Source organism: Synchiropus splendidus, chromosome 2, assembly GCF_027744825.2.
Source record: "Synchiropus splendidus isolate RoL2022-P1 chromosome 2, RoL_Sspl_1.0, whole genome shotgun sequence".
Classification (NCBI taxonomy): domain Eukaryota; kingdom Metazoa; phylum Chordata; class Actinopteri; order Syngnathiformes; family Callionymidae; genus Synchiropus; species Synchiropus splendidus.
Window position 1 is genome coordinate 11,679,541 of NC_071335.1, and position 22,349 is coordinate 11,701,889.

The window sequence follows — 22,349 nt, forward strand, 5'->3', positions numbered from 1 at the left end:
TATGTGCAACAGTGTAACTAACAAAAATAACCTGCAGTCTGCAATCATAATACTAAGGAAGATAAAAGAAAAATTACATAGATAAATTAAACATTTTAATTTCAATGAATCACACTAAAGATGAGTTAACTTGTCACCAACGTCATATTAATCAAACATTATGTATCTGTTCTAAATGTAACTTTAAGGAAGATGTTATCACCTCAGAGGCACTGAGAAGGCACATAAACATGCTAAAAACACAACATTGTTAGCATTAATGGCCACACTTGTGTTGATAGCATCTTCCTTTAAGTTACATTAAAGTAACAGATACAACATTTGTGATTCATCTGCCATTGATCGTGAGTTAGCTCAGTTTTAGTGCAGTTTTAGTACATTTGTCTTTTATCCTCCTTAGTATTATGATTGCAGACTGCAGGTTTTGTTACTACACACATATCCATACCGGTCCCATCAGATCATATTTTTCTTCCTCAGTATTCCCACACACTAATAGAGCTTCACATCAAAATGACATTTTAAATTTCAAAGTTAAGACTAATTAAAGTTTGCAAAATGGCTGCCTCACTCAAAACACTCCCCAAAACTACAAAGAACTACAAACATGTCTGTGAGACTCTCCTAGTAACAACAGATCACAAATGTCAATGAACTCTGCAATGAAAGTTGTTTGTTAACTGAAAAATATAACTGACTGATGTGTCGTCTTGTCAAGCACTTAAAAGCCTCAGTCAGATAAAACCATGTGACACCACTCAAACTCACACCATTTGTGAAAGTGATGTTTCACTTTGCTCTGCACATGCTTTAACTTCTCTGTTACTGGGAGTGATATGACAAAATTAAGGGACGAAGCAAATGGCTGTTCTCTTCCTTATAAATGTGTTGTTATAAGATAATATTGTCCTTTATTCTTCCCACATTGGGGAAATGTGACTTGTCACAGCAGCAAAGTAAACATTCATCTGCCTGGAGTTGGACCTAGATTATGTTGCTTTGCCATAGCTCATTGAAGTGGATGGGGAAAAGAAAATCTCGTCATATGTAGAAACCTTCACCCTAGTGACTTGGCAACTCATAAACTGATGAATGAGTAGAAATTTGAAAACCTTTTTAATGATTAAATCCACCTCATGGTTCAGTCGAACATCTCCTTGGATAATTATTATTTTTTTGATTACTAGTTATTATTGTTATTATGTACTACTTAAAATGATATTTTTAATTATAATTTCATGCATGTATGTATGATTTCATATTGAGAAAAGGTTTATTTGTTTGCTTTGCAGTGGCTTTGACATGGTACCATTCTGGTGACATTATTATTATTATTATTATTATTATTATTTTAGCCCGTAAATGTTTCATTTTGTTTCGTTTCAATTTGTTAACTTAATGCTGTAAACGACATATTTATGGACGATGTATTTATTTTTAATTAAGGTAATAAATTACTTACAAGAACTAAAGCAAGTGAGTTACATGAATATTGATTATATTGCACTTTAAAAGAAAAAATATAGCAACGATCAAGAGTGAGGAGGCGTGGCGGTGGTGCGTTTAATGACATTCGGTAAACTCGGAGGTCGCTGTTGACTTTCTACAAACATGGCTGCTCAGGATGAACTCAGTAAGTTTCTCTTTGCGTTATGGATTGCACTCATAACTTAGATATTCTAGTCGTTGTTGTCATGACATTATTACTTCAATTCCGTTCTTGGCCACTTGTTCCCTGGTATTTTTAGCCGAGATAAAGCCCGCCATAGTGAAAAACCGGGTGGAAAATGATAGCGAGCTAGTTAGCTGTTGCTAGTTAGCTACCGACAGAAGGCCATTTGCCCAGTCATGCTGCATCTGAATATATCTGAATGCTTTAACTCATTGTGACAAGAACAGTTATAAGACCCAACATTTCTCGTTCGTCAGTTAGAGCGTTTGATGCCATTAATGTGCGTTGCCATAGCTAATACACATTTCACCGGTCTAGGAAAAGCCAAAATACACAGTTGGCTTTTTAAAATGTAGCTAGCAGGTTGGTGAGCTATGCCAGGAGACGGTGGCAAGCCTTTGTTAACAGGATACATCGGTGACGTGTCCTTCCTTAACTATTACCACACCTTCATGTATTCCACTACATAATAGTTGACATGACAGGAATGGAATATATATACATCTATATGTCATGCTTAGTTGTGGTGTACCAAAGCTATGCCATAATGAATGTGTAATAGCATTCGGTTTATATTTCTGTATAATAGACATGTGCTTGTTTATAATGATATGCTTGACTAAACAGACCAGTTGGAGAGAGTCTTCCTTCGCCTTGGCCATGCCGAAACAGATGAACAGCTGCAGGACATCATCTCCAAGTTCCTGCCTCCTGTACTACTCAAACTCTCAAGTGTTCAGGAAGGTGTTCGGAAGAAAGTAAGATGGAGATCTCCTCATACTCACACGTTGTTGCAAGAATAGTCGTGACTTAAAACGTAACATTTTATTGTTTTCCTGTGTAAGGTCATGGAGTTGTTGGTGCACTTGAACAAGAGGATTAAAAGCAGACCAAAGATACAACTGCCAGTGGAAACCCTTCTGGTTCAGTATCAGGATCCTGCCGCTGCCTCATTTGTGACGGTACTGTTGTAGTTTTTAGTGTTTTACAGGCTCCAATGCTACCATTTTACTGATGTGGACTTTTGTATTAGAGTCATGATTTTGTATTTATCACTGTCCTATTTGTCAGTGACATATGGGAAACTCCTTCCACACATACTGTAGATATTTAAAAAGTAGGCAAACAGTATTCCTCAAGTTCCCCTAAGCAACCTCCACAAAGCCTCTTTGTCTATATATATCTTCTTTTTTATTTCTTAAAGCTTTCATAGAACACTCCCAAAATGTAACAGTTTAGATAATAGACAATCTCAATGTAAGATGTATCCAAATATGAAATAGAGTTTTGTAAATACTTAATTGTTTTCATGCTGTATGTTATAGAATTTCACCATCATCTACATCAAAATGGGCTACCCTCGTCTTGAGGTAGGAAAACAGTGTGAGTTGGCTCCTACTCTTCTAACAGCCATGGAGGGAAAACCACAGCCACAGCAGGACAGGTGGGAAACATTTGTATGATTTTTTTAAAAATCATTGTTAAGCTGTGCATTCTATTTTTATTGTATGAAATGACTATTTCAAATCTCTCTCTCTCTAAATCCCAGCCTCATGCACTTGCTGATACCCTCTCTGTACCACATGAAGTATCCATCAGACACCTCTAAGAATGCAGCCCCATTTAACTTAACTGAGCGGCCAAAAACAGTTCAACTGCTTTTAGAGTTTATGCTGGATGTTTTACTGATGCCATATGGGTGAGTTTTAATAAAAGGTTCTTGGAGAATGTATATTTTTTCTAACTACAATATATTTCTGATCTAACAGGTTTGTGCTGAAAGAGTCTCCAACTCGTCCGACTCCCTCCTCCTCCTCTCAGGGAAGTACTTCTGAAGGGTCAGTGGCGGCTTCAAGTCAGGGTCTTCCACAGCCACCCCCAGGAATGAACATTTATGCTGCGAAAAGGGTTATTGGAGAGTCTCAGTGGAGTGCTGAACAGCTTGAGCAGGTATAGTCTATTGTTCCACAATAGCTGGCGCTTGTTCAAGTTATGTGGCTGTCGTGTTAGATTCTTTTTTTTTCTCTACAGTGTAAGTTGGGTATTGTAAAGTTCATCGAAGCCAATCAAGTGCCAGAGGTGGAAACAGTTGTGCACTTGGTGGTGGCCTCAAGTGACACAAGGCACAGTGTGGCAACTGCAGCTGATCTGGAGTTGAAGAGCAAACAGAGGTTTGTTCAGTCATTTTGATTGTGGATCTTATCCAGGATGACGACTTATATTCAAACCATTAATGTTACATGGTTGATTCATTTGATATTTGAGTTCAATAGATGCATATTGTGCAGTTTATTGTGATTTAACAACATTAATTGAGGAAGAACTTTTGTAAAAGGTTTTTTTTTAACTTTTTTGTGCCTCTAGCATTATAGATTGGAACAATCCTTTAATCATCAACAAAATGTACAAGGTGTACTTGGGAGATGTTCCTCTCAAGACCAAGGTTTGTACAGCGTATTTCACATTTTGAACCTTCAATTAAAAGTTCACTGTTTCATGTTCGGTGTATTAATATTTTTTTTTAAATATACCCGCACACCAGGGTGGAGGTGTGAAGCAGGAGCTGAAACATGAGCCAGTCAGCACCAGAGTCAAAATGAAAATCCTGCCACATCTTTTACGTTCACGTCTTGCTGCTGAATGCTTCCCGGCAAACATCCAGGTATGTGTGCTCCTTACAACTGCATGGCTAAAGCAAAGTTTGATACCACCTTTCTTGGTTCCTAGGTTGTATATGATGGACTTTTTGGAGCCAATACAAACAACAAACTGCTCTCACTCACATTGCAATTTGTTCATCACATATGCATGGTGTAAGTGAATTTCATTTCTAATTACATGAATGTTTGAGCACGTCTTCTCCTTTTAAAATCCTTATTGTTTTCATTTTATAGGTGCCCTGACAGCAACAAGCCTCTTGGGCTGATGTTGCTGAACGGACTGACTAAGCTCATCAATGAATATAAGGAGGTATGTAATGCCACTTTTTTCTCTGTTTGCAACAACATAACTTTTATTGTTCCAATTGTCTCCATGCAGGATCCTAAATTACTCTGTGTTGCGTATTCGGCTGTTGGGAAATTGTCTAGGTAAGGTGGTTCAATGGTTGTTTGCATGAAATTATGTTGAGTAAATGTTATATATTTAATATCCAAATGAAGTGCGTAATGGCCCTGTTTGAATAATAATATTTTGTAATCCTTTCCCATTCTTCCACCTGAATTTCCAGCCGTATGCCTCAGCTCTTCACCAAGGACATCGCTCTTGTGCAGCAGTTTTTTGAATCCATGTGTAAGGTGCGAGCCAAAAGAATATTAGTCGTGCAGTTTAGCCATCACTGAACAAAAACATCACGAAGAAAAGTCCCTTAAAAAAACTGTTGTCGTTTTTCTAGGAGGAGCCAGATGTCCGTCTTGCCATTCAGGAGGCTTTGTCCATGATGGTTGGTGCTTATGCAAACCTGCAGGGGGCGCTGTTGAACCTGATGGAGGCTCTGGTCGCTGCTTACATAGTGAAGGTGAGCGCTTGTCGGAAGGAACCAGTTTTTACCAAACTCATTGAGTTGATTACATCTTTATGTTTGTGTAATTGCAGCCAGAAGTGCAAGTTCGACAGGTTGCCATGAAGTTTGCTAGCACAGTGTTTGCTCCGGATCATGTCCAGTCAAGATACCTGCTCCTTCTGGCTGCTGGAGATCCGTAAGTGCAGAAGCAAAAGTGCCTCTATTTCATATTGATCCCTAAGACCCAATAGTGGCACAACAATCCAACTAAGTAAAAGTTTTGCAAGTGATAGATCAGAAAGTTTTTCCTTTCTAGGAGGGAGGAGGTGAGTGGGGAAGCACAGAGGGTCCTCAGGATGCTTCCGACTAAAATCTCAGAGAAGGAAGGACAAAAGCCAATACCCTCCTTTCCTGATATGGTGGCTTACATCCAGGAAAAGGTAAAGCATCATTTGTTAAACAATGGTGCAAATAATGTTAGCAAATTAGCTTAAACTAGATTGATGACATTTTGTATCCTATTTAGCACCTGATGTGCCAGAGCTAATCAATTTACTTTTTCCAGGCGTCGCAGAGAATAAAGACCCCGGCAAAATACATTGTTGGAACTTCTGCTATTCCTTTCAACCCCTCAGCCTTCACAGAGGTAGTTCTTTCTTCGTTAGTATCTTCAGTCTAATCCTCCTTTGTGCTGCTGTTTAAGTCTACTCTTCCTTTCTCAGATTGTGCTGTACCTGCGCATGTGTCTAGCCCACAGTGCCGGGGCCACACCCATGTCTAACCGGCTGGCTGACATGCAGGACGATGCACCTGCCATTGGTTGCTACATCCGATCGCTGTTGACCTCTGAAGCTCAGACTGCAGGGTCAAAGGCCTCTGAAGCTAATCCTGTATATGTTTACATGGATCTACTGCATCAGTTGTTGTCTGCTGTTGGAGGTGAGATTATCCATGTCTTGCATGATGAACAAGTGCTTCACCATGACAGCCTACTATCATAATTACTCATGCGAATATTGGTTGGGCACTGAATTTTGTAGAATTGGAAGGTGTTTTCCTCTATAACTTGAAATCTCTGAGTTTTCCCTTTAAAGGAACAAAAATGAAACTTAAATGAATGTGTGGACCACACACTGTAATGAACACATTTGTCTGTCTTTTGAAAACTGCTCTTGTTTTCAGTCCTAAGTAGCAGCTGTATCATCATGGTTTGCTAACTATCCCACCTTTTTAACACAATCTTTAGGCATCCCAGTTATGTACTGTCTCCTAGAGGTGGTCTCTGTTTGTCCGGAGAAACTGGCTCCCAAGCTTGTTCAAAAAATTGACTGGATAAAGGTGAGCATATACATTTCGGCATGTTGGTCGAGCTATCTAGTTCTAATATAAGCTGTTTTCTTTGAAAGAGTCTGATGAACACAAATAAGGAAGACATGAGGGAACTTGCAGCTCAGCTGTATGCTGTTGTGGTTTCCACCATGACTGGCAGTGAGCTGCAAAAGGCTGTGAACAACCTGGTCAAGATCACCAAAGACAACCATGTAAGAGAATCACATATACCCATATTAAGCTTAGATTTTCCTCAGAAATGTCAGTATGGTGTCACATTTGTTTTACCAGAGTCCAGAGACCCAGCATGGTGCCCTCCTGGCTCTTGGCTACATGGTGGGTCGGTGCATGAGCAAGAGGAAAGCTGCCTCCAGTGAAATTCCTCAAATAAACTCTGAAAAAGATGACGAGCTTGTTGCCATGGCCACAAAAACAATTGGTTTGTGCAGATTCTTTTTCTGGCTAAGGTTCTGTTATCTGTCTTTTGTTGAATGACCACAGCGCCTTTGTTTTTCCATCCAGGTTCATTTCTGGACAGCAGCAGTGCATTGTTAGCTGTCGCAGCTTGTACTGCGCTGGGAGAAATTGGACGTAATGGCGTCCTGCTGATTCCTGCGGATGGCGACGGCTTCACTAAGCTGTCTATTGTAGAAAACCTGCTGGCCCGAATCCCTTCTGGCAAGGAAAACGCCAAGGTAAGTGTGAGCACACATGGTCACCTACAAGTATTCTTTTGTTTCGTCAGTGATTTTAAGCACTTCATAATTTCTTCTTTTTTTTTTGGATGAATCCAGATGAAGGAGAGATCTATCCAGACTTTGGGTTATCTGCCGGTCGGTGATGGAGACTTCCCTCACCAGAAAAAGATTCTGCAAGGACTCATGGATTCTGTGGAGGTAAAGAACCATCCCTGTTATTTATAAATACATGTGAAGTAGGAGCAATTTTTTTTTCAGTTCATATCTCCGTCATGATATAAAAGAATACAATTTTTGTATCTCAAGCGGCGCAATTTGAAAAGCAAAAACACACCCTTCAGTTTTTTTCTATGTGCTGCAGTGCTTTGTTCCTTTCTCTGATTTTATTTAAGACATTGATACTAACATGTTTACAAGACTTGAAGTCAACATTCTACAGTGATTAAAGTTTTTTTCTTTTCACAGTTCAATATTTGGGATAGGGAATAGGTGTTCCTGTGTTATGTCTAAAGTTGATCTTCTTCCCCATAAAAAGGCAAAACAGGTCGAGTTGCAGTTTACAGTGGGGGAAGCTGTCACTTGTGCTGCTTTAGGCACAAGCTCCGGAGCTGTTAGAGACCCGTGGACTTGCACTGAGGACCAGTACACCGTCCCATCCAGTAGGAACCTCATCATGCACCTGACTAGCTTTTTGAAGGCTCCGCTGAGCTTTCATTTCTGATGTGTTCTTTCACTTGAATTTTCAGACTTAAAAAACAACGATGTTGTTCCCTGGGTCCTGAACTCCATCCTGAGCAAGTACATACCCAGTCAGAATCCCCATGTCCGACAAGCTGCATGCATTTGGCTGCTTTCTCTGGTGAGGAAGCTCAGCCAGCACACAGAAATCAAGGTACGGTTTATACAGTGTTCATTATTCTATGAAGACTTCTCTATGGCCATTTATTGTTGTAAATACATTAATGAAATAATGGAAACCATGCATGGTATTTGTTGGATGCTTTTACTCCTGTTATATCATCATAACCCTCCACATTTTGAGATGAAATGACAACCAAAGCCTTTTTTTTCCCACCCAGTCCCACTTGAAGGAGATCCAGGTGGCATTCATATCAGTTCTTTCTGATCCTGATGGTGAGCTTCTGTTCATGACTCCTGCAACACCGAGACCTGAATATCAATGACTGATGAGTTCTGTCGTTTCACAGAGTTGAGTCAGGATGTTGCTTCTAAAGGGCTTGGACTAGTGTATGAGATGGGTGGAGAAAAAGACCAACAGGAGCTTGTGTCCACTTTGGTAGAAACCCTCATGACCGGAAAAAGGTGTGTATTTGATGAGCGGGTGAATCCGAATTTTTGCACGACATGAACATGAACATTGCCCCCTGCAGAGTTAAGCATGCTGTTTCAGAAGACACGCAAGTGTTTCAAGGAGAGGGAATAGGGAAAACACCAGACGGGTAAGTGACAGTGGCGCAGTAATATTCCTCCATCTTTTTTTTTGCCCACATCTATATGATAATATGAGCTTTATCAATCATGCGTTGCATTTGCAGCCATGGCTTGTCCACTTACAAGGAACTATGTTCCCTGGCGAGTGACCTGAACCAACCGGATCTTGTCTACAAATTCATGAATTTAGCCAATCATCACGCCATGTGGAACTCCCGCAAAGTAATTCATCATTGCTTTAAATGGCCCCAAAATGTCCACATATTTGCTCACGTACTTCCCACACCCTCTTTTTCATGAAGGGAGCAGCATTTGGCTTCCACATGATTGCTGCCAAGGCTGGGGAGCAGTTGGCTCCGTTCCTGCCACAACTGGTGCCTCGACTGTATCGCTACCAGTTTGATCCAAACCTGAGCATCCGACAAGCCATGACCAGTATCTGGGATGCTCTGGTCACTGACAAGACCCTGGTGAGTTCCTAAACATATGATGTGTGGTAAACAAACAGTTCATGCTCACACAGATAAATAAATGGCACATGCCATGTGTTTCAGGTGGATAAGCATCTCAAGGAGATCCTGCAGGATGTCATCTCGAACCTGACCAGTAGCACTTGGAGAGTGCGTGAGTCCAGGTAGCATAAACTACACTTACATTCATGGTTAATGTTAGATGTATTTTTATTTTCTAATGCAGTCAGGAGCATGAATAGTGAGTTTTGATGCCGTTCTTATCCTTCCAGCTGCCTGGCACTGAATGATCTGATCCGTGGTCGTCAAGCAGATGATCTAATCGACCACCTGGCAGAGATGTGGGAGACCTTGTTCAGAGTCCTCGATGACATCAAGGTAAGCTGTAATCTAATATTTTCCCATCTTATGTGCCTCTGAGCATGATGGTGGTAATGGTTATTCAAATGGCTTGGTGCTGGATATGGACCAGTTTATTGTTTAAGATATTTAGTTGTGACATTGAAGCAAGAAGGCGTGATAAGGTGATAAGGTGAGATGGAGGACTAGCTAGGAGGCACAAAAAGATGAGTGTTGGGGGTGGCTGACATTGTCTTATCATACTATGGCAAAGTGTAGTAAAGTAAATGCAAGTTAACACTGTGCACACATGAAGTGAATCAACATGAATGTCCAGTTGTTATATGCACTTATTTTCATTTCAGGAGTCTGTGAGGAAGGCAGCTGATCTGACTCTGAAAACACTCAGCAAGGTAACTCTGCTGACTTCCCTGGAGTTAAAGCTTGTTGCTAAATCCACCTCATTGTATGCAGGTTTGCACTCGTATGTGTGAGTCCACTGGCTCCGCAGCACAGCGAACGGTCGCTGTCATTTTACCCACCTTACTGGATAAAGGCATCGTGAGCAGCGTGACGGAAGTTCGAGCGTTGAGGTAACGTTTGTTTGTAAGCCCCAAAATCCATTTCAGTAAAGCAGGCTTTCGTGGGATCTCGGCTAACGTAGAACTGATTTGAGTTTGGTGGTGTTCTGTGGGATCATTTGGGTGGAATCCAGTTTTTCTCCTTCACCATCGGTCTTGTGACCAGACTGGTTACTAACTAGAAGTGCTAATGATACTTTTCAGGAAGGCGGCACTTTCAGGTTTAGGCATGTGAGTGGTGCGAAAAGGAGTCTGCTTGATAATTGCTACAGTGTGTGTATTGAGAAAACAGTATATTGGTGTCAGGACGTACCTCTTCACATGAATTTTGACTTCAACATGCCTCCCGTTGGGCTGACAAATGTGTGTCTCTTTCACACCACCCCTCACCAGTATCCAGACTCTGGTCAAGATAAGCAAAACGGCTGGTGCCAGACTAAAGCCCCATGCTTCCCGGCTTATCCCGGCCCTCCTGGAGGCGCTCAGCACTCTGGAACCTCAAGTCCTCAACTACCTCAGCCTCAGAGCCACAGAGCAGGAAAAGGTACAGTTGAAGAAGCAGCAGTAGACTGGGATTTGAAACAAAGCGTGTTGACCGCCATCTTTTCACCCCTCACCAGAGTGCCATGGATGCTGCCAGACTGAGCGCCGCCAAGTCTTCTCCTATGATGGAGACCATTAATATGGTGAAGATTCTGTCGCTGTAGGAGTGTCTTATTGTCACCGCTGCACTGAAACATCAACACCTGTGGTGTGTCCATGTGTCCAGTGTCTCCAGCACCTGGATGTGTCGGTGCTGGGCGAGCTTGTTCCCCGTCTCTGTGAGCTGCTCAAGAGTGGCGTCGGGCTGGGCACGAAGGTGAACGAAGACGGTTGCTCGTGTGAAGTGAGGTTTCTTTTACTGATGCTTCTCTGAACCTTCTCAGGGTGGCTGTGCGAGCGTGATCGTGTCCCTCACTGTGCAGTGTCCCCAGGATCTTACTCCACACTCAGGTATGTTGAGGGAGGATTGTTGCTCTGGTGCAAGTGAGGGAATGGATTTTGGCTGCCGCAGGTAAGCTGATGAGTGCGCTGCTGAGTGGGATTCATGACAGAAGCTCCGTGGTTCAGAAGGCTTTTGCCTTTGCGCTGGGACACCTTGTTAGGGTAAGAAACCCACATCCGTCTGAGAGCTAAGTGATGAGTTTTCACTCAGTAGTTTTGCTTGTTTGCACCACTAGACAGCAAAAGACAGCAGTGTGGAAAAACTACTACTGAAACTGAACACCTGGTACTTGGAGAAGGAAGGTGAGAAAACCTGTGTTGCTGTCTCATGCTTGACCCGGAGATGATCCCTGACTTGCCTGAAATCCTTCCACAACAGAGCCAGTGTACAAGTCCTCCTGTGCTTACACCGTCCACGCCATCAGCCACTACAGTCCCGATGTGCTGAAGGCTCACGCCGGGGTCGCCCTGCCGCTGGCCTTCCTTGGGATGCACCAGGCGGCGGGACCTGATGAGGAGCGAGGGGAGAGCCACGACGCCACCCTGTGGGCCGAAGTGTGGCATGATAATGTTCCAGGTAGGTGCAGAGTCGGAGGGTCGTGGACAGTACTGCGAGCTGTGGGTTCTCCACAGGAAGTTTCGGAGGCATCAGGCTGTACATGACCGAGCTCATCGCCATCACTCAGAAGGCTCTGCAGTCCCAGTCCTGGAAGATGAAGGCTCAGGGGGCTGCTGCCATGGCGACCGTGGCCAAAGAACAAACGGGCACATTAGTGGCACCACACCTGGGATTGGTGCTCACTGCTTTGATGCAAGGACTTTCAGGCCGCACCTGGGCTGGCAAGGTAACAGCTTCACTGTCCGTGTGCCATGATGTCAACACAACCCTGTCACGTCTGCTCTGCTGATCAGGAGGAGCTACTGAAGGCCATCGGCTCAGTGGTGTCCAAGTGCAGGTACTGATCTAAACTGTCATCTGGACCAGCCTCCTCTGTGGCTGACTCTTGTTCTGTTGCTTCTTCCAGCTCTGAGCTGCAGAAGCCGTGCGCAGGCCAGCCCACCGTATCCGAGGTGGTGGAGGTGGTTTTGAAGGAGTGTCGGAAGGAGAGCTTGGTGTATAAAGTCGGGGCTCTGCGCTGCGCCGGCGACGTGCTCAACAGCAGCCCGGAGGATTATTTCAGTGCCATGGCTGAGATCCTCTTCCCCCTGATCAGGAAGGTAAACCGCTGCTCCATTTTTATGACGAGTCACTAGGTGTGTGACCTGTTCCTGGTTCCTCTCAGAGCTGCCCGGAGAGCGGGGCCGCCTCACCTCGGTCCATGGAGGAAGACGAGGATGATAAAGACGCCAAGGAGAAGGAGCTGCAGACTGAAGTCATTCTCTGTGCTTTTGAGACTCTGGGAAAAGCCTGGCCCAAGACCCCCCAAACTCAGTGTAGGTCCTCCTCCACATGCGCCCCAGTGCTGTGACTCCTACTGAGACTCTGTGATGCCCTGCAAGTTTGACGTTAAGTGGAGAACTTGTTGTGTTTGCAGCTCGGTTCCAGGTGGAGGTGTGTTCGTTGATGTGCGCCAAGCTCAAGCTGAGCACCTGGAAAGTTCAGCTCTCAGTGCTCCAGTCCATGAAGCAGTATTTCCAGAAGTAAGCGTGAAACCAAGGATCCTGTCTGCGCGTACATGTTTTGACCATGTTGTTTGCAGGTTGTTTCTGTTTGAGAAAGACAACACGGACGCTGAAACACTCACTCAGATCTTAACAGACACCTGTGCTGCTCTGACGACTCCCTTAGGTTCGGCTCTTATAACCTTTCATGCTTTCATGATCAGTCCAGCTGAGTCAACGTGAAGGATTGAAATGGTGTTTGTGTGTCCAGAAAACAAAAGCTATTCTTCCGTGCGAACTGAGGCCTTGACAGTTTTGGACCTCATCGTGAAGCGAACAGAAGGTATGTGGTTGGAACTGTGTTGCCCCCCAACTGAGTCACAGCACCACTGACTCACTCCTCTCCTGTTGGTGTGACCAGAGAGCGAGCAGTGGGAGTGTGTGTCGGTGAAGAGCCGGGAGCAGCTGCAGCGCTCTCTGTCGGCGCTGCAGCTGGACAGCAGAGCTGACCTGAGGGACAAGGCACAGGAGCTGCGCAGACGCATCCAGAGTCAACCATAAGCACAAGACCACGCTTCAACTTCTCCCATCATGCATCCATGTTCACGCGCTCCGCTATGAAACAGCCATATTTTAGAGGACTGTGTTTGTGTTGCGACCCTGGCGGCGGGCGGCTGCTCACACCAGGCTTCAGTTGTTTGATCCATAATAATGCCATTGTTAGAATATGAATTGTGCAACTTGCTTAACTCTGAATTGAAGCCATGATTAAGTGACGTGTTCTCGTGTCATTCAACGGTGAAATCATGATATTAGATGCTTCATGAACCAAGGAATGGGTGCCATGGCTGTGCTTTTTCTGATGCTCCACACGAGGACTTGACTACTGCTGTGGGGGTTTTCCACTTGATCAAGCTTTGGCTGACACTTGAGGTTTAAAGTTGATTGAGGCGAGTGGGTTTATGTTGAATGGATGTAAGCCAGTCAGAGGTCTGTGAGTGGTGTTCTGTGGACTATTAAAGTCTTCTGTTTCAGTTTGTCTCCGGCTTTTAACAGGGTTTCTTCAGCTGTCAGCAAAGCTCTTTTTCACGCCACTTTAAGGTCGTACCCAAGTTCAACTGCAGGTACTTTACCACACACACACTGTAAGCATGTAACAATGTGGATTTTTAATTGAAAATTCAAATGTAACTGTTAGATGGTTTACAGTCATTAAGCACAACGTCTTGATGACACAACAGAAATAAAAAAAAATACTGTTGACTGAGCAGCTCACAGATCAGACAGCTGAAGTTGTTGCTGGTCACAGCAAACAACAGTTAACTGCTGCCTGTCTTCAGTCAGCGACTTCCATTTCTACAACCAACCTCTTTAGCACACACTGCAAAATGCCTCTTTGGGTTCATCTTGGTCACCTCTTTTTCTCTTACTAAGAAAGAAGCCTTTACAGCGACGCGGCTAATATGTGGATTTTTCTGAGAAAACTAGCTTTCTCACATCAGACCACCGAAATCACCTGTTTATTGACACAAGGCCTGCTTTATTTTCCTCCCGAATTTATTGTGTGTGCGGCTCATATTCCAGTGCACTCATAATCCAGAAATTACGCCAGTTCATCCTCCAACTATTTCTGCTAAAACTTGCATTTTCTCATTTGATATTTCTTCCGCTCTTTCACACAGCACATTGCACTACATGCATCCAGTGTTACGAGTTGGTGCACACAGCCAATTGAAATGTTCCGGCTGTCACCCATTAGACCCATCAAAATGTTGATGTATATAATAAAAATAAAGGTTTCAGAATTTATCATACCTGAACACCAAAGTTTTTAAAGCCATTTCAGGCCTGAATTTTCAGAAACTCTGACTCACAATGTCCTGCATAAACCCCGCAATAATTTTTTAAACATTGTCCGACTTGTGGGTCCAAATTCAGGAAATTCGGAGTTATGAGGAGTGCCAGCAGTGTTTGCACAGTGTAGGCAGTGATATGTCCAATTCGGAGTTATGAGGAGTGCCAGCAGTGCAGGCAGTGATATGAACAGGATGACGTGCATGACAATGCACCAGTGTATAAATATTTACACCAAACATCTTTGACTTTGCTTTAATTTCGTAATACGAACACATAAAAATAGATTTGCCACATTTCATGCAGAAAACAGGAGACACAATTAGTACAAAAAGTTAAAAGACGAGAGAAACCATTAAAAGACCAACGGCAGCGCTGGTGGTCGGGGAGAAGCTGATCAGCTGATAAGCTGTTTGCTTTTCTTTTGCCTGAACTTGTCGTGAGCCTTCTGCGGCACGTTGGAGTCGCTCTGACTGAGAGCCGTGCGCGACACTGTGGACATGCCGTCCACGAACTTGGTCTTGAACAGGACGTTGGCGTTGGTGAACATTCCGTCTTTGAGGGACACGACCACAAACTGGAAGGAGAAGTGGTCACATCACTTTCAGTTTGGTTTCTTTCCCTGTTTTTATACTTTATGTCATGTGATGTGACTGTGCTCTGCATTACCTGTGAATGGCGAAAGTGAGCGCGCAACATCTGCCCGATGTTCTGAGTGTGAGAGAGATCCAGGGCAGCGTCCACCTCGTCCAGGATGTAGATGGGGGCGGGTTTGAACAGCAGCATGGCCAAGATGAGGGACAAGGCCACCAGAGATCTTGGACGAGAGAAGACACGCTCACTTGACTTCCTGCATCTCAGTATTCAAGTCAGACGGTTTGGTACTCACCGCTGTCCTCCGCTGAGCTCTGTGAGATTCTCCTTCCAGGTGTTGCCCAGCGCTACTTTAAATTCAAGACCGTCCAAGACCCCACAGCCCTGAGGGGGGGCCAGTTTGGCTGTAGACCCCGGCAGCAGAGTGGAGAAGATGGAGCCGAAGTCCTTGTTGACCTGCAGCAGAGAGCAATGTCACATTATGTTCTTCTGTCAATGCCAAGTGTCTCACCTTCTGCCAGGCCAAATTGAGAGCTTCGTTCTTCTTCTCATCCAGCTCCTCGATGGTCTGCAGGATTTTGGCCTTGTCGTTCTCCACAATCCTCTTCTTCTTCATCAGGTCATTGTACTATGGGACACGCGCGGTTTCAGGAGACAATTCAAGGCTCTGCATCTTCCCTGCTGCTGCTGCTCTCACCCGCTCCTCGGCCTCATTCAGCATGTTCATGGCTCTCTTGTTGACGTTCCTCTCCAGCTTGGCTGTGGTCTGCTCCAGCTTCTTCAGCCTCTGGCCGGCCTCTTTAGGGTTGTTGGTCTTAAAGTCGTAGGAGGTGTTTGGCTTCCCGAAGAGGTGGCACTCTGAGTGGATCCACTCGTGCTCCTCCAGCATCCGAGCCACCTGGAGCGAGACGAAGACGGATCGTGAAACCTTGGAGACTGAGGGATGATGAGTGCTCGGGTACCTTTTCAGATGCTTCCTGACTGTCTTTGTGATGCTTGCTGATGTTGTGCTCCAGTTCCTTGATCTTCAGCTGCGCTTCATTGGTCTGCTCTCGGATTTGATTGGCTTCTGTGCTCTTGGCCTGCGCCACACAGTCATTGTCAGTTCAACCCACCACACCTGGAATCCTGGTCTGCACATGCTTCTCCTTTCAATGTTACTTTGGAGGTTCAAAAAGCTATAGCAGGTCATAAGACAGACTAGACGCTGCTGTTTATGAATGAACAGCTCGTGAATGCACATGCTGTCAGTGGAGGCCTGCAGCTATAGCTGAAGCTTTGAACGGTGTCTCTAGCTCAAAAGATGGCCAAGATATGGCCTGGAGTGTGTCTGTGCAGCCTGAGCACCGCAGTGACATTTCCCCCACTCTCCTGCTCCGTCGCCCTTCCCTCTCACACAAATCACAGCAGAAACCTGAAGAGTCATTGTGCTTCCGAATGAGTTTGATACTCCCCGAACAAACGTCCGTATCTCGGAAAACCGCAGCAGATACCGAGCACACCGTGAGAATCCTGAGGCCTTCGTCTCTAACTGAGCCGTTTTTCATGTGTCTAGAGTCTACTGTTTGGCCAGGATGGCGAGTTAAAAAGGAGTAACTTTGCCACGATTTTCACGGAGCAGCCTCTCCTCACCAATGGAGTTTCAGTGGAGGGCAGATCAGCACTTGTCGTGCCTCCGCCACTCTCACGCAAATGCGGAATGTGCTACAGTAATTCGGAGCACATTTCACGAGAGAGGACAAGTGTGACTACAAAACTGGTCATTTTCAAGCATCTGCGCCCCACCAGTGTGTGTGATCCAGTGCAAAGTGCCCATTCATTTGTGCGACAACCCGCCATAAAGCGGATTTAAAGCAGCTTGTCTTGACAGGACGAGACTAAATGACGGCAAACCTTGAGTTCTTTGTCCTGAGCCAGGATGATTTCCTTCTGTTTGGTCACTTCTTCCTGAGCCTTGCGAACGGCTTCCTGCCCAGAGACAAGTTTTGAAGCAGCGTTTCATCACTCCAGCCCTCTCAGTCTACCTTCAGCAGCTGGACAACACCATACCTTATTCTGGGACACGGCGCAGGCCATGCTGTCGATCTGCTCCTGAATGGCCTTCGAAGCCTCATCGACAGCAGCGATCTGCTGCTCGTAGCCAGCCTGCTCGCGCTGCAGCTCCCCCAGCTCCAGGGCCACAGCCTCAGACTCCTAGACACAGCAGCCACAGGAAAAGGATGACTTGAACGTTCATCCACAGAAACTGTGTATTTAACAATCATCCAGACCTGTTGCTTCTGCTTCAGTTTCTTGTTGAAGGCATCAGCTTTGGCCTTTGCTGCGTTCAGCTTCTGCTGAGCAGCCTTCAGCTCCTTCTCCCTCTCTGCCTCGGCATTCTTCATCTTGTTCTCCAGCACCTTGTACTTCTCCTCTGCTCGCTTCTGCACCTCCTTGGTGACGCGCAGAGTCTCCTCACTCTCCTCTGTTCGAGGGTTTAAAACTCAAGATCAGTTCAGGGTGGCGTGATTTAAGCATTAATGCTTTTTCATATGTGAGATTCAATGGCTGAAGAAAAGAAAATCTGCAATAGGACATCTTCCAAGGCTCAACAGAAACACCTTCATAGAAAAAATAGATGACACAGAGGTGTCAAATCTTCCGGTTCAGAGTGAAAGCTTTCCCTACCAATGGCCTTGCGCAGCCTCTCCAGCTCCTCCTGCTGCTGATGGAAGGAGCTCTGCTGCAGTTTGGCCTGCAGGATCAGCTCCTCCTCCAACTTCAGCTCCAACTGCTGCTTCAGCTGCCGGTACCTGGAGGACAGTGAAGAGTACGTTACCCAGGATAGAAGTGGGGTAATACAAAACATTCACAATGAAGTCACAACCTAGCCACGCGTAAAAAAATCAATTGAAATAGCATCAATTTTGTGACTATGAATTTCATCGGCCGAATGACTCCAGAGTTGCTTGGTGCTACTCGGCCTGTCTTTGAATTTGCAGCTCCAATGTACCAGTACCAGCGTGGCTGTGCAAATGATAGAACCGATGAGTTGTTGTGCCCTGCTTTGTGGCGAGATGGCAAACTTTCCTCTCTGTGGGCTGCTCTTTCTTGTTTACTGCCTATTCATGTCAGCATTGGGAAACGACACACTTGTCAAAAGCCTGTCGACAATTATTGAATAGTAACTTCATGAAAGTGCAAAAATGAAAGTTATAAATACATAAACCAGTTTGAGATACACCAGGTAAAAAAAAGAGAACCTGAGCTAGACATTCTCGGTCTTTAAATGTTTTGACCAAAATACAACCAGCAACTTTCCATTCAGCTCAACTATGCTTTGACTTCCCTCCGTTAGTCACCACAGGTAACATTCTAAGTCATTTCCACAACATACTTCTCAGCTACTCCTTTCAGGCTGGCCAGTTGTTTCTCCATGTCCTGCAGTTGGCTCTCCTTCTTGTGAAGGTTGTCCTGAACGTCTTTCAGCTCCTGCAGGCTGGCGAGAACCGATGCGGACTGGGAACGAGCACCTAAAAGATATTTAAGTCAAATTTACACTGAAAAATCAGAGGTCAAAAGAGGTCAGACTCACCTCCGCTGAGAGTTCCCTGGGGGTCAAAGATGTCCCCTCCAAGCGTGACAGTCTTGGTCATGACCTGTTTATCAAAAGCGACTTTCTTGGCATTGTCCAAGGTATCGCAGACCAACTGGGAGCCAAACACGTACTCCATTGCCTTCCGCAGGTCGGACTCGTAGCCGACCAGTGACAGAGCCGTGTGCACGTTGTTATCTCCAACCTGGCAGCAGCAAACACACTTGCAGGTTACACTCCAAATCACATCAAGCGAATTTGAAGTCTGTCTCACCAGGCTTTTGGCAGCGTTCACCACACGATCATTCAGAGTCTTAGCAGAGATCTTGTTGAGAGGAATAATCGTGTATCTCCTCTGCAACTCGCCTTTTTCCAGAAGCTTTTTACCCGTCACCTAATGCAGACAAGCCGATGGTTAGCTTCAAGAATATAAAGAATGACTCCACCTCAGTCAAACACAGGCGTACCTCAGTGTCGACCACAATGTTATAAAGTCGTCCTCCAGCAACAACCTCCAAGGCTGTTGCATAGGACACATCGCTGACTGTGATTAAGTTGGCGAGCAGTCCCTTCACTTTACTGCGGTCCCACCCGCGCTCAGGGTCCCTGTGAGGAGGAGAAAATCACTCGTTCCATTTAGGATTTCACGTTAAAGAAAGCATGCCTTGCATCAAAACCTTACTTGTAATCGAAGCGCAGGTTCGGGAATCGAGACACAAGATGCTCGTAAGTCTCCTTCAGGCGAGAGACCTCTCGGGACAAATGTCTTCTTTGCTCCAGCAGACTCTCCTCCTTCCCATCTGAATCCAGCAAACATCACAAATTAACATTTCAGGAAAAAAAACATAACACACTGATGCTATGGCTCCAACTCTGTGCCACCCTACCTTCATATTGAAGCTTCCCCAGCTCACTCTGCAGCTTCTCCCTGACACTTTTCACAGCCTGCATGGCGTCCTGGTCTTTCTTGTAACCACTGTCCATTTTTTTAACCTCAGCCTGCTTGGTTTTCAGCTCAGTCTGAGCATGTTTAAGTGTCATTTGTGCCTGGACGGACAGCAAGCAGGGCAATGAGTGAAAAAACGTTCTCTATACATCACTTAACTACAAATGCTGATCTTACCTGCTTGGCCTCGGTATCAGCTTTGCTCATGTCATTCTTACATGCCATCATCTGGCCTGCCAACGTGGCCTCTTCCCCATCTTCATTGGTGGACAGGCCGGCAGACACCGCTTTAAAATGCTGCTCAGCAGCTTCCAGGGCAGCATTGTCCTTCTGTCCCTCTTCCTGCACGGCCTGTAGCTGCTCCATCAACTTTGAAACCTCCTTCTCCTTTACCAGGACCATTTTCTTATCCTTAAGTGACAAACACAATTTTAGTGTGTATTCAAAACACATACATACAGATTAATTTCTTAAAAAAATACCTCCTCCATGCTCTTAACAAGCTCTTTTCTCTTCTTGGTTTCATCTTTCAGATTCTGCTTCTTCACATCAAGAGCACTTTGCACTTTAGCATCAACACGCTGCAGGTCAGCCAGGGTCTCCTCCAGAGATTTTAAGACTCCTGTCACCTCCTACAAGTTAGTCCATACACTTTATTCAATGCCTTCAGTTGAAATACAATATCAAAACTGATACTTCAGTGATGAACCAAGTTAATGAACCAGAAAATGAACTTTGCCTTATCCTTCTTCTTCTGCAGCTCCTGAATTTGAGCTGAGAGCTCCTGGACTTTGCTCTCATTCTCAACCATGCTGGCTTGCATTTGGGCAATGTTGTGCTGCATCGCCTTCAGATTCTCTGCAGACTTCAGCTTCGTCTCCTCAGCACATACAAACAGCCAGGCCACATACAGCCGAGACAAATGCTGGATCTCACGCATCAGTTTCTGGTACTCAAGGTATGAAGATCGCTCCTGTTCACCCCATATGGAAAATTAGATCATCAATATGATACTGAGAAAAGCCATTTTTCTGATTGGAAACTCGCCTCTTGCAGTTTCTGCATCGTCGGGGTGATTTCCTCAGTCAAGATCTGAAGAAATACAGAAGAATAAACTCCTTTTCTCCAGTCACAAAGCCTCATCTGGTACAGGAGTCACACTCACAGTCTGGATCTCCAACAACTTAGCCTCCTTTTTCTCAATTGTCTTCTGGGCACTGATCTTTTTGCATTCATACATTCTGGTTCCAGCAGCCTCCTCTATCATGGCAAGGATCTGGACAGCAATAAGAAAATGTCACTGCGGGAAACATCATGTGGAGAAAATATAAATCTATACCTCTGGTGGTTTCATGTTGAGAACTTTGGTGATTCTTCCCTAAAACAAAGAAAAACATTCAAACACATTATGTGGGAGTGTAAACAACAGAAGCATGAAAAAAAAAGAAAGATCCGAGTTGGCATTGCAGAACAAGTAAAAGGAAATAACTCACCTGCATGATGAGGAAATGCGGGTTGTTGACATTAAGGCCAACAGAACAAAACAAGTCCTGCACTCTGGTGTTGTTGGCATTGACTCCATTAATGAGATACTTGTTTCTGCCACCGATAACCACCTTGACAAAAAAAAAATGGTGAGATGTTTTAGTTTCTTCTGTCAATTCTGTTTTATTCTCAGCCTACCTGTCTGGTGACGGTGATTTCATCGTGGGTTTCAAAGCCCAGTGGGCTCTGATTTTTGTTGGAGTTGTCAAAGGTAATGGAAACAGTTGCCTTGGTGATACCAGCCTGTCCATTCTTGTAGACCAAGTCCTGTAAGTTTGATGCTCTTACCTAAGTAAGGAGAATAAAGAGGATTTAACATTGTGTCGCACAGTCAACAACCACCTTAACCTACAAAAAGAAATGCTACAATTGAAACTAAATACTTGGGTTATAAGTGTTGTGGTCAGACTCGCAAGGAAAACATGCAAGAATGTTCTTATTTTGTCTTTCCAATGAACAATAAGCAACATAAGAAAAACACAGTGTTTAAAGCCGGCCCAACTTACATGCGTGAGATTGGAGATGCCCAGAAGAAAACAGATCGAGTCCAAAATATTGGACTTTCCGCTGCCGTTCAGTCCAGTGATGGCGTTGAAGAGTGGGTCGAATCCGTTTATCTCCGTCCTCTGCGCGTAGGATTTGAATCCTTCGATGATTATCGACTTGATATGCATCTTCGACCTATTCGGCGTTCTTGTATATGCTAAAGTAGAGGGCGACACGGAGAGCCAGCGAGCTTGGAGTCAGTGTTTACAACCGACGGCTCTGACAACTTGAATTTTGGCGGCAGGCGTGCGCTACGAGCTGTCTTCCCTGTGCCTGTGCCCACAAGAAACACATGGGCGTCAAATGTCCTATAAAATTCTTTATTGTTTTAAATATATATTTAATATATGCGAAATGTTATTTTCTGAGGGGGAAAAAACAGCCCGTATTCACTTGAAAAACAACACAATTTTTCAGGCACAGCGTAAGCCTACTATGCCGTTCAAACTTAAACGGAGAGTGTGTTTTGGCGCCACCTAAAGGTAACATGACGAGACAATGGCGAGAAAAATGAACTATATTAGAAAGATTTTTGATAATCTTTTGCTTCGAAAAACAAATAATACACGAATATTGCTCGCTCAGACCTGTATTGTCACTGTCAAAGAGCAATTTAACCACCCCAACAGTAGGGTAGGTGGAAAAACTATTTTATAAATTC

The 22,349-nt window shown here is 44.6% G+C and overlaps 2 protein-coding genes across 2 annotated transcripts; one reads left to right on the top strand and one right to left on the bottom strand.

Moving 5' to 3' along the window:
- Positions 1 to 1,605: 1,605 nt before the first annotated feature.
- Positions 1,606 to 13,789, top strand: LOC128754755 (proteasome adapter and scaffold protein ECM29-like). The gene is made up of 49 exons (XM_053857595.1): positions 1,606 to 1,633; positions 2,300 to 2,430; positions 2,518 to 2,634; positions 2,998 to 3,116; positions 3,222 to 3,371; positions 3,442 to 3,622; positions 3,704 to 3,843; positions 4,037 to 4,115; positions 4,215 to 4,334; positions 4,400 to 4,485; positions 4,567 to 4,642; positions 4,712 to 4,761; positions 4,902 to 4,968; positions 5,067 to 5,189; positions 5,267 to 5,370; positions 5,491 to 5,614; positions 5,740 to 5,820; positions 5,897 to 6,113; positions 6,421 to 6,512; positions 6,581 to 6,715; positions 6,795 to 6,942; positions 7,026 to 7,198; positions 7,298 to 7,399; positions 7,737 to 7,860; positions 7,948 to 8,093; positions 8,281 to 8,335; positions 8,410 to 8,524; positions 8,593 to 8,661; positions 8,758 to 8,875; positions 8,956 to 9,123; positions 9,208 to 9,287; positions 9,396 to 9,501; positions 9,828 to 9,875; positions 9,937 to 10,055; positions 10,437 to 10,587; positions 10,664 to 10,729; positions 10,813 to 10,902; positions 10,970 to 11,036; positions 11,098 to 11,189; positions 11,264 to 11,330; positions 11,407 to 11,604; positions 11,661 to 11,872; positions 11,940 to 11,983; positions 12,053 to 12,245; positions 12,311 to 12,461; positions 12,563 to 12,668; positions 12,728 to 12,816; positions 12,901 to 12,972; positions 13,051 to 13,789. Exons 1-49 carry the CDS (start codon positions 1,612 to 1,614, stop codon positions 13,188 to 13,190), a joined length of 5,523 nt encoding a protein of 1,840 aa, XP_053713570.1. The 5' UTR covers positions 1,606 to 1,611; the 3' UTR covers positions 13,191 to 13,789.
- Positions 13,790 to 14,737: 948 nt separating this feature from the next.
- On the bottom strand, positions 14,738 to 21,904 carry LOC128754254 (structural maintenance of chromosomes protein 2-like). The gene is made up of 25 exons (XM_053856746.1): positions 21,649 to 21,904; positions 21,281 to 21,430; positions 21,091 to 21,213; positions 20,937 to 20,975; positions 20,763 to 20,873; positions 20,645 to 20,689; positions 20,337 to 20,570; positions 20,080 to 20,229; positions 19,775 to 20,008; positions 19,539 to 19,698; positions 19,334 to 19,451; positions 19,119 to 19,257; positions 18,926 to 19,045; positions 18,652 to 18,856; positions 18,454 to 18,589; positions 17,745 to 17,869; positions 17,348 to 17,541; positions 17,127 to 17,270; positions 16,971 to 17,045; positions 16,040 to 16,159; positions 15,775 to 15,975; positions 15,589 to 15,705; positions 15,373 to 15,533; positions 15,153 to 15,300; positions 14,738 to 15,060 (listed from the first exon to the last, which is right to left on the bottom strand). Exons 1-25 carry the CDS (start codon positions 21,814 to 21,816, stop codon positions 14,881 to 14,883), a joined length of 3,597 nt encoding a protein of 1,198 aa, XP_053712721.1. The 5' UTR covers positions 21,817 to 21,904; the 3' UTR covers positions 14,738 to 14,880.
- Between the last annotated feature and the right edge of the window lie 445 nt (positions 21,905 to 22,349).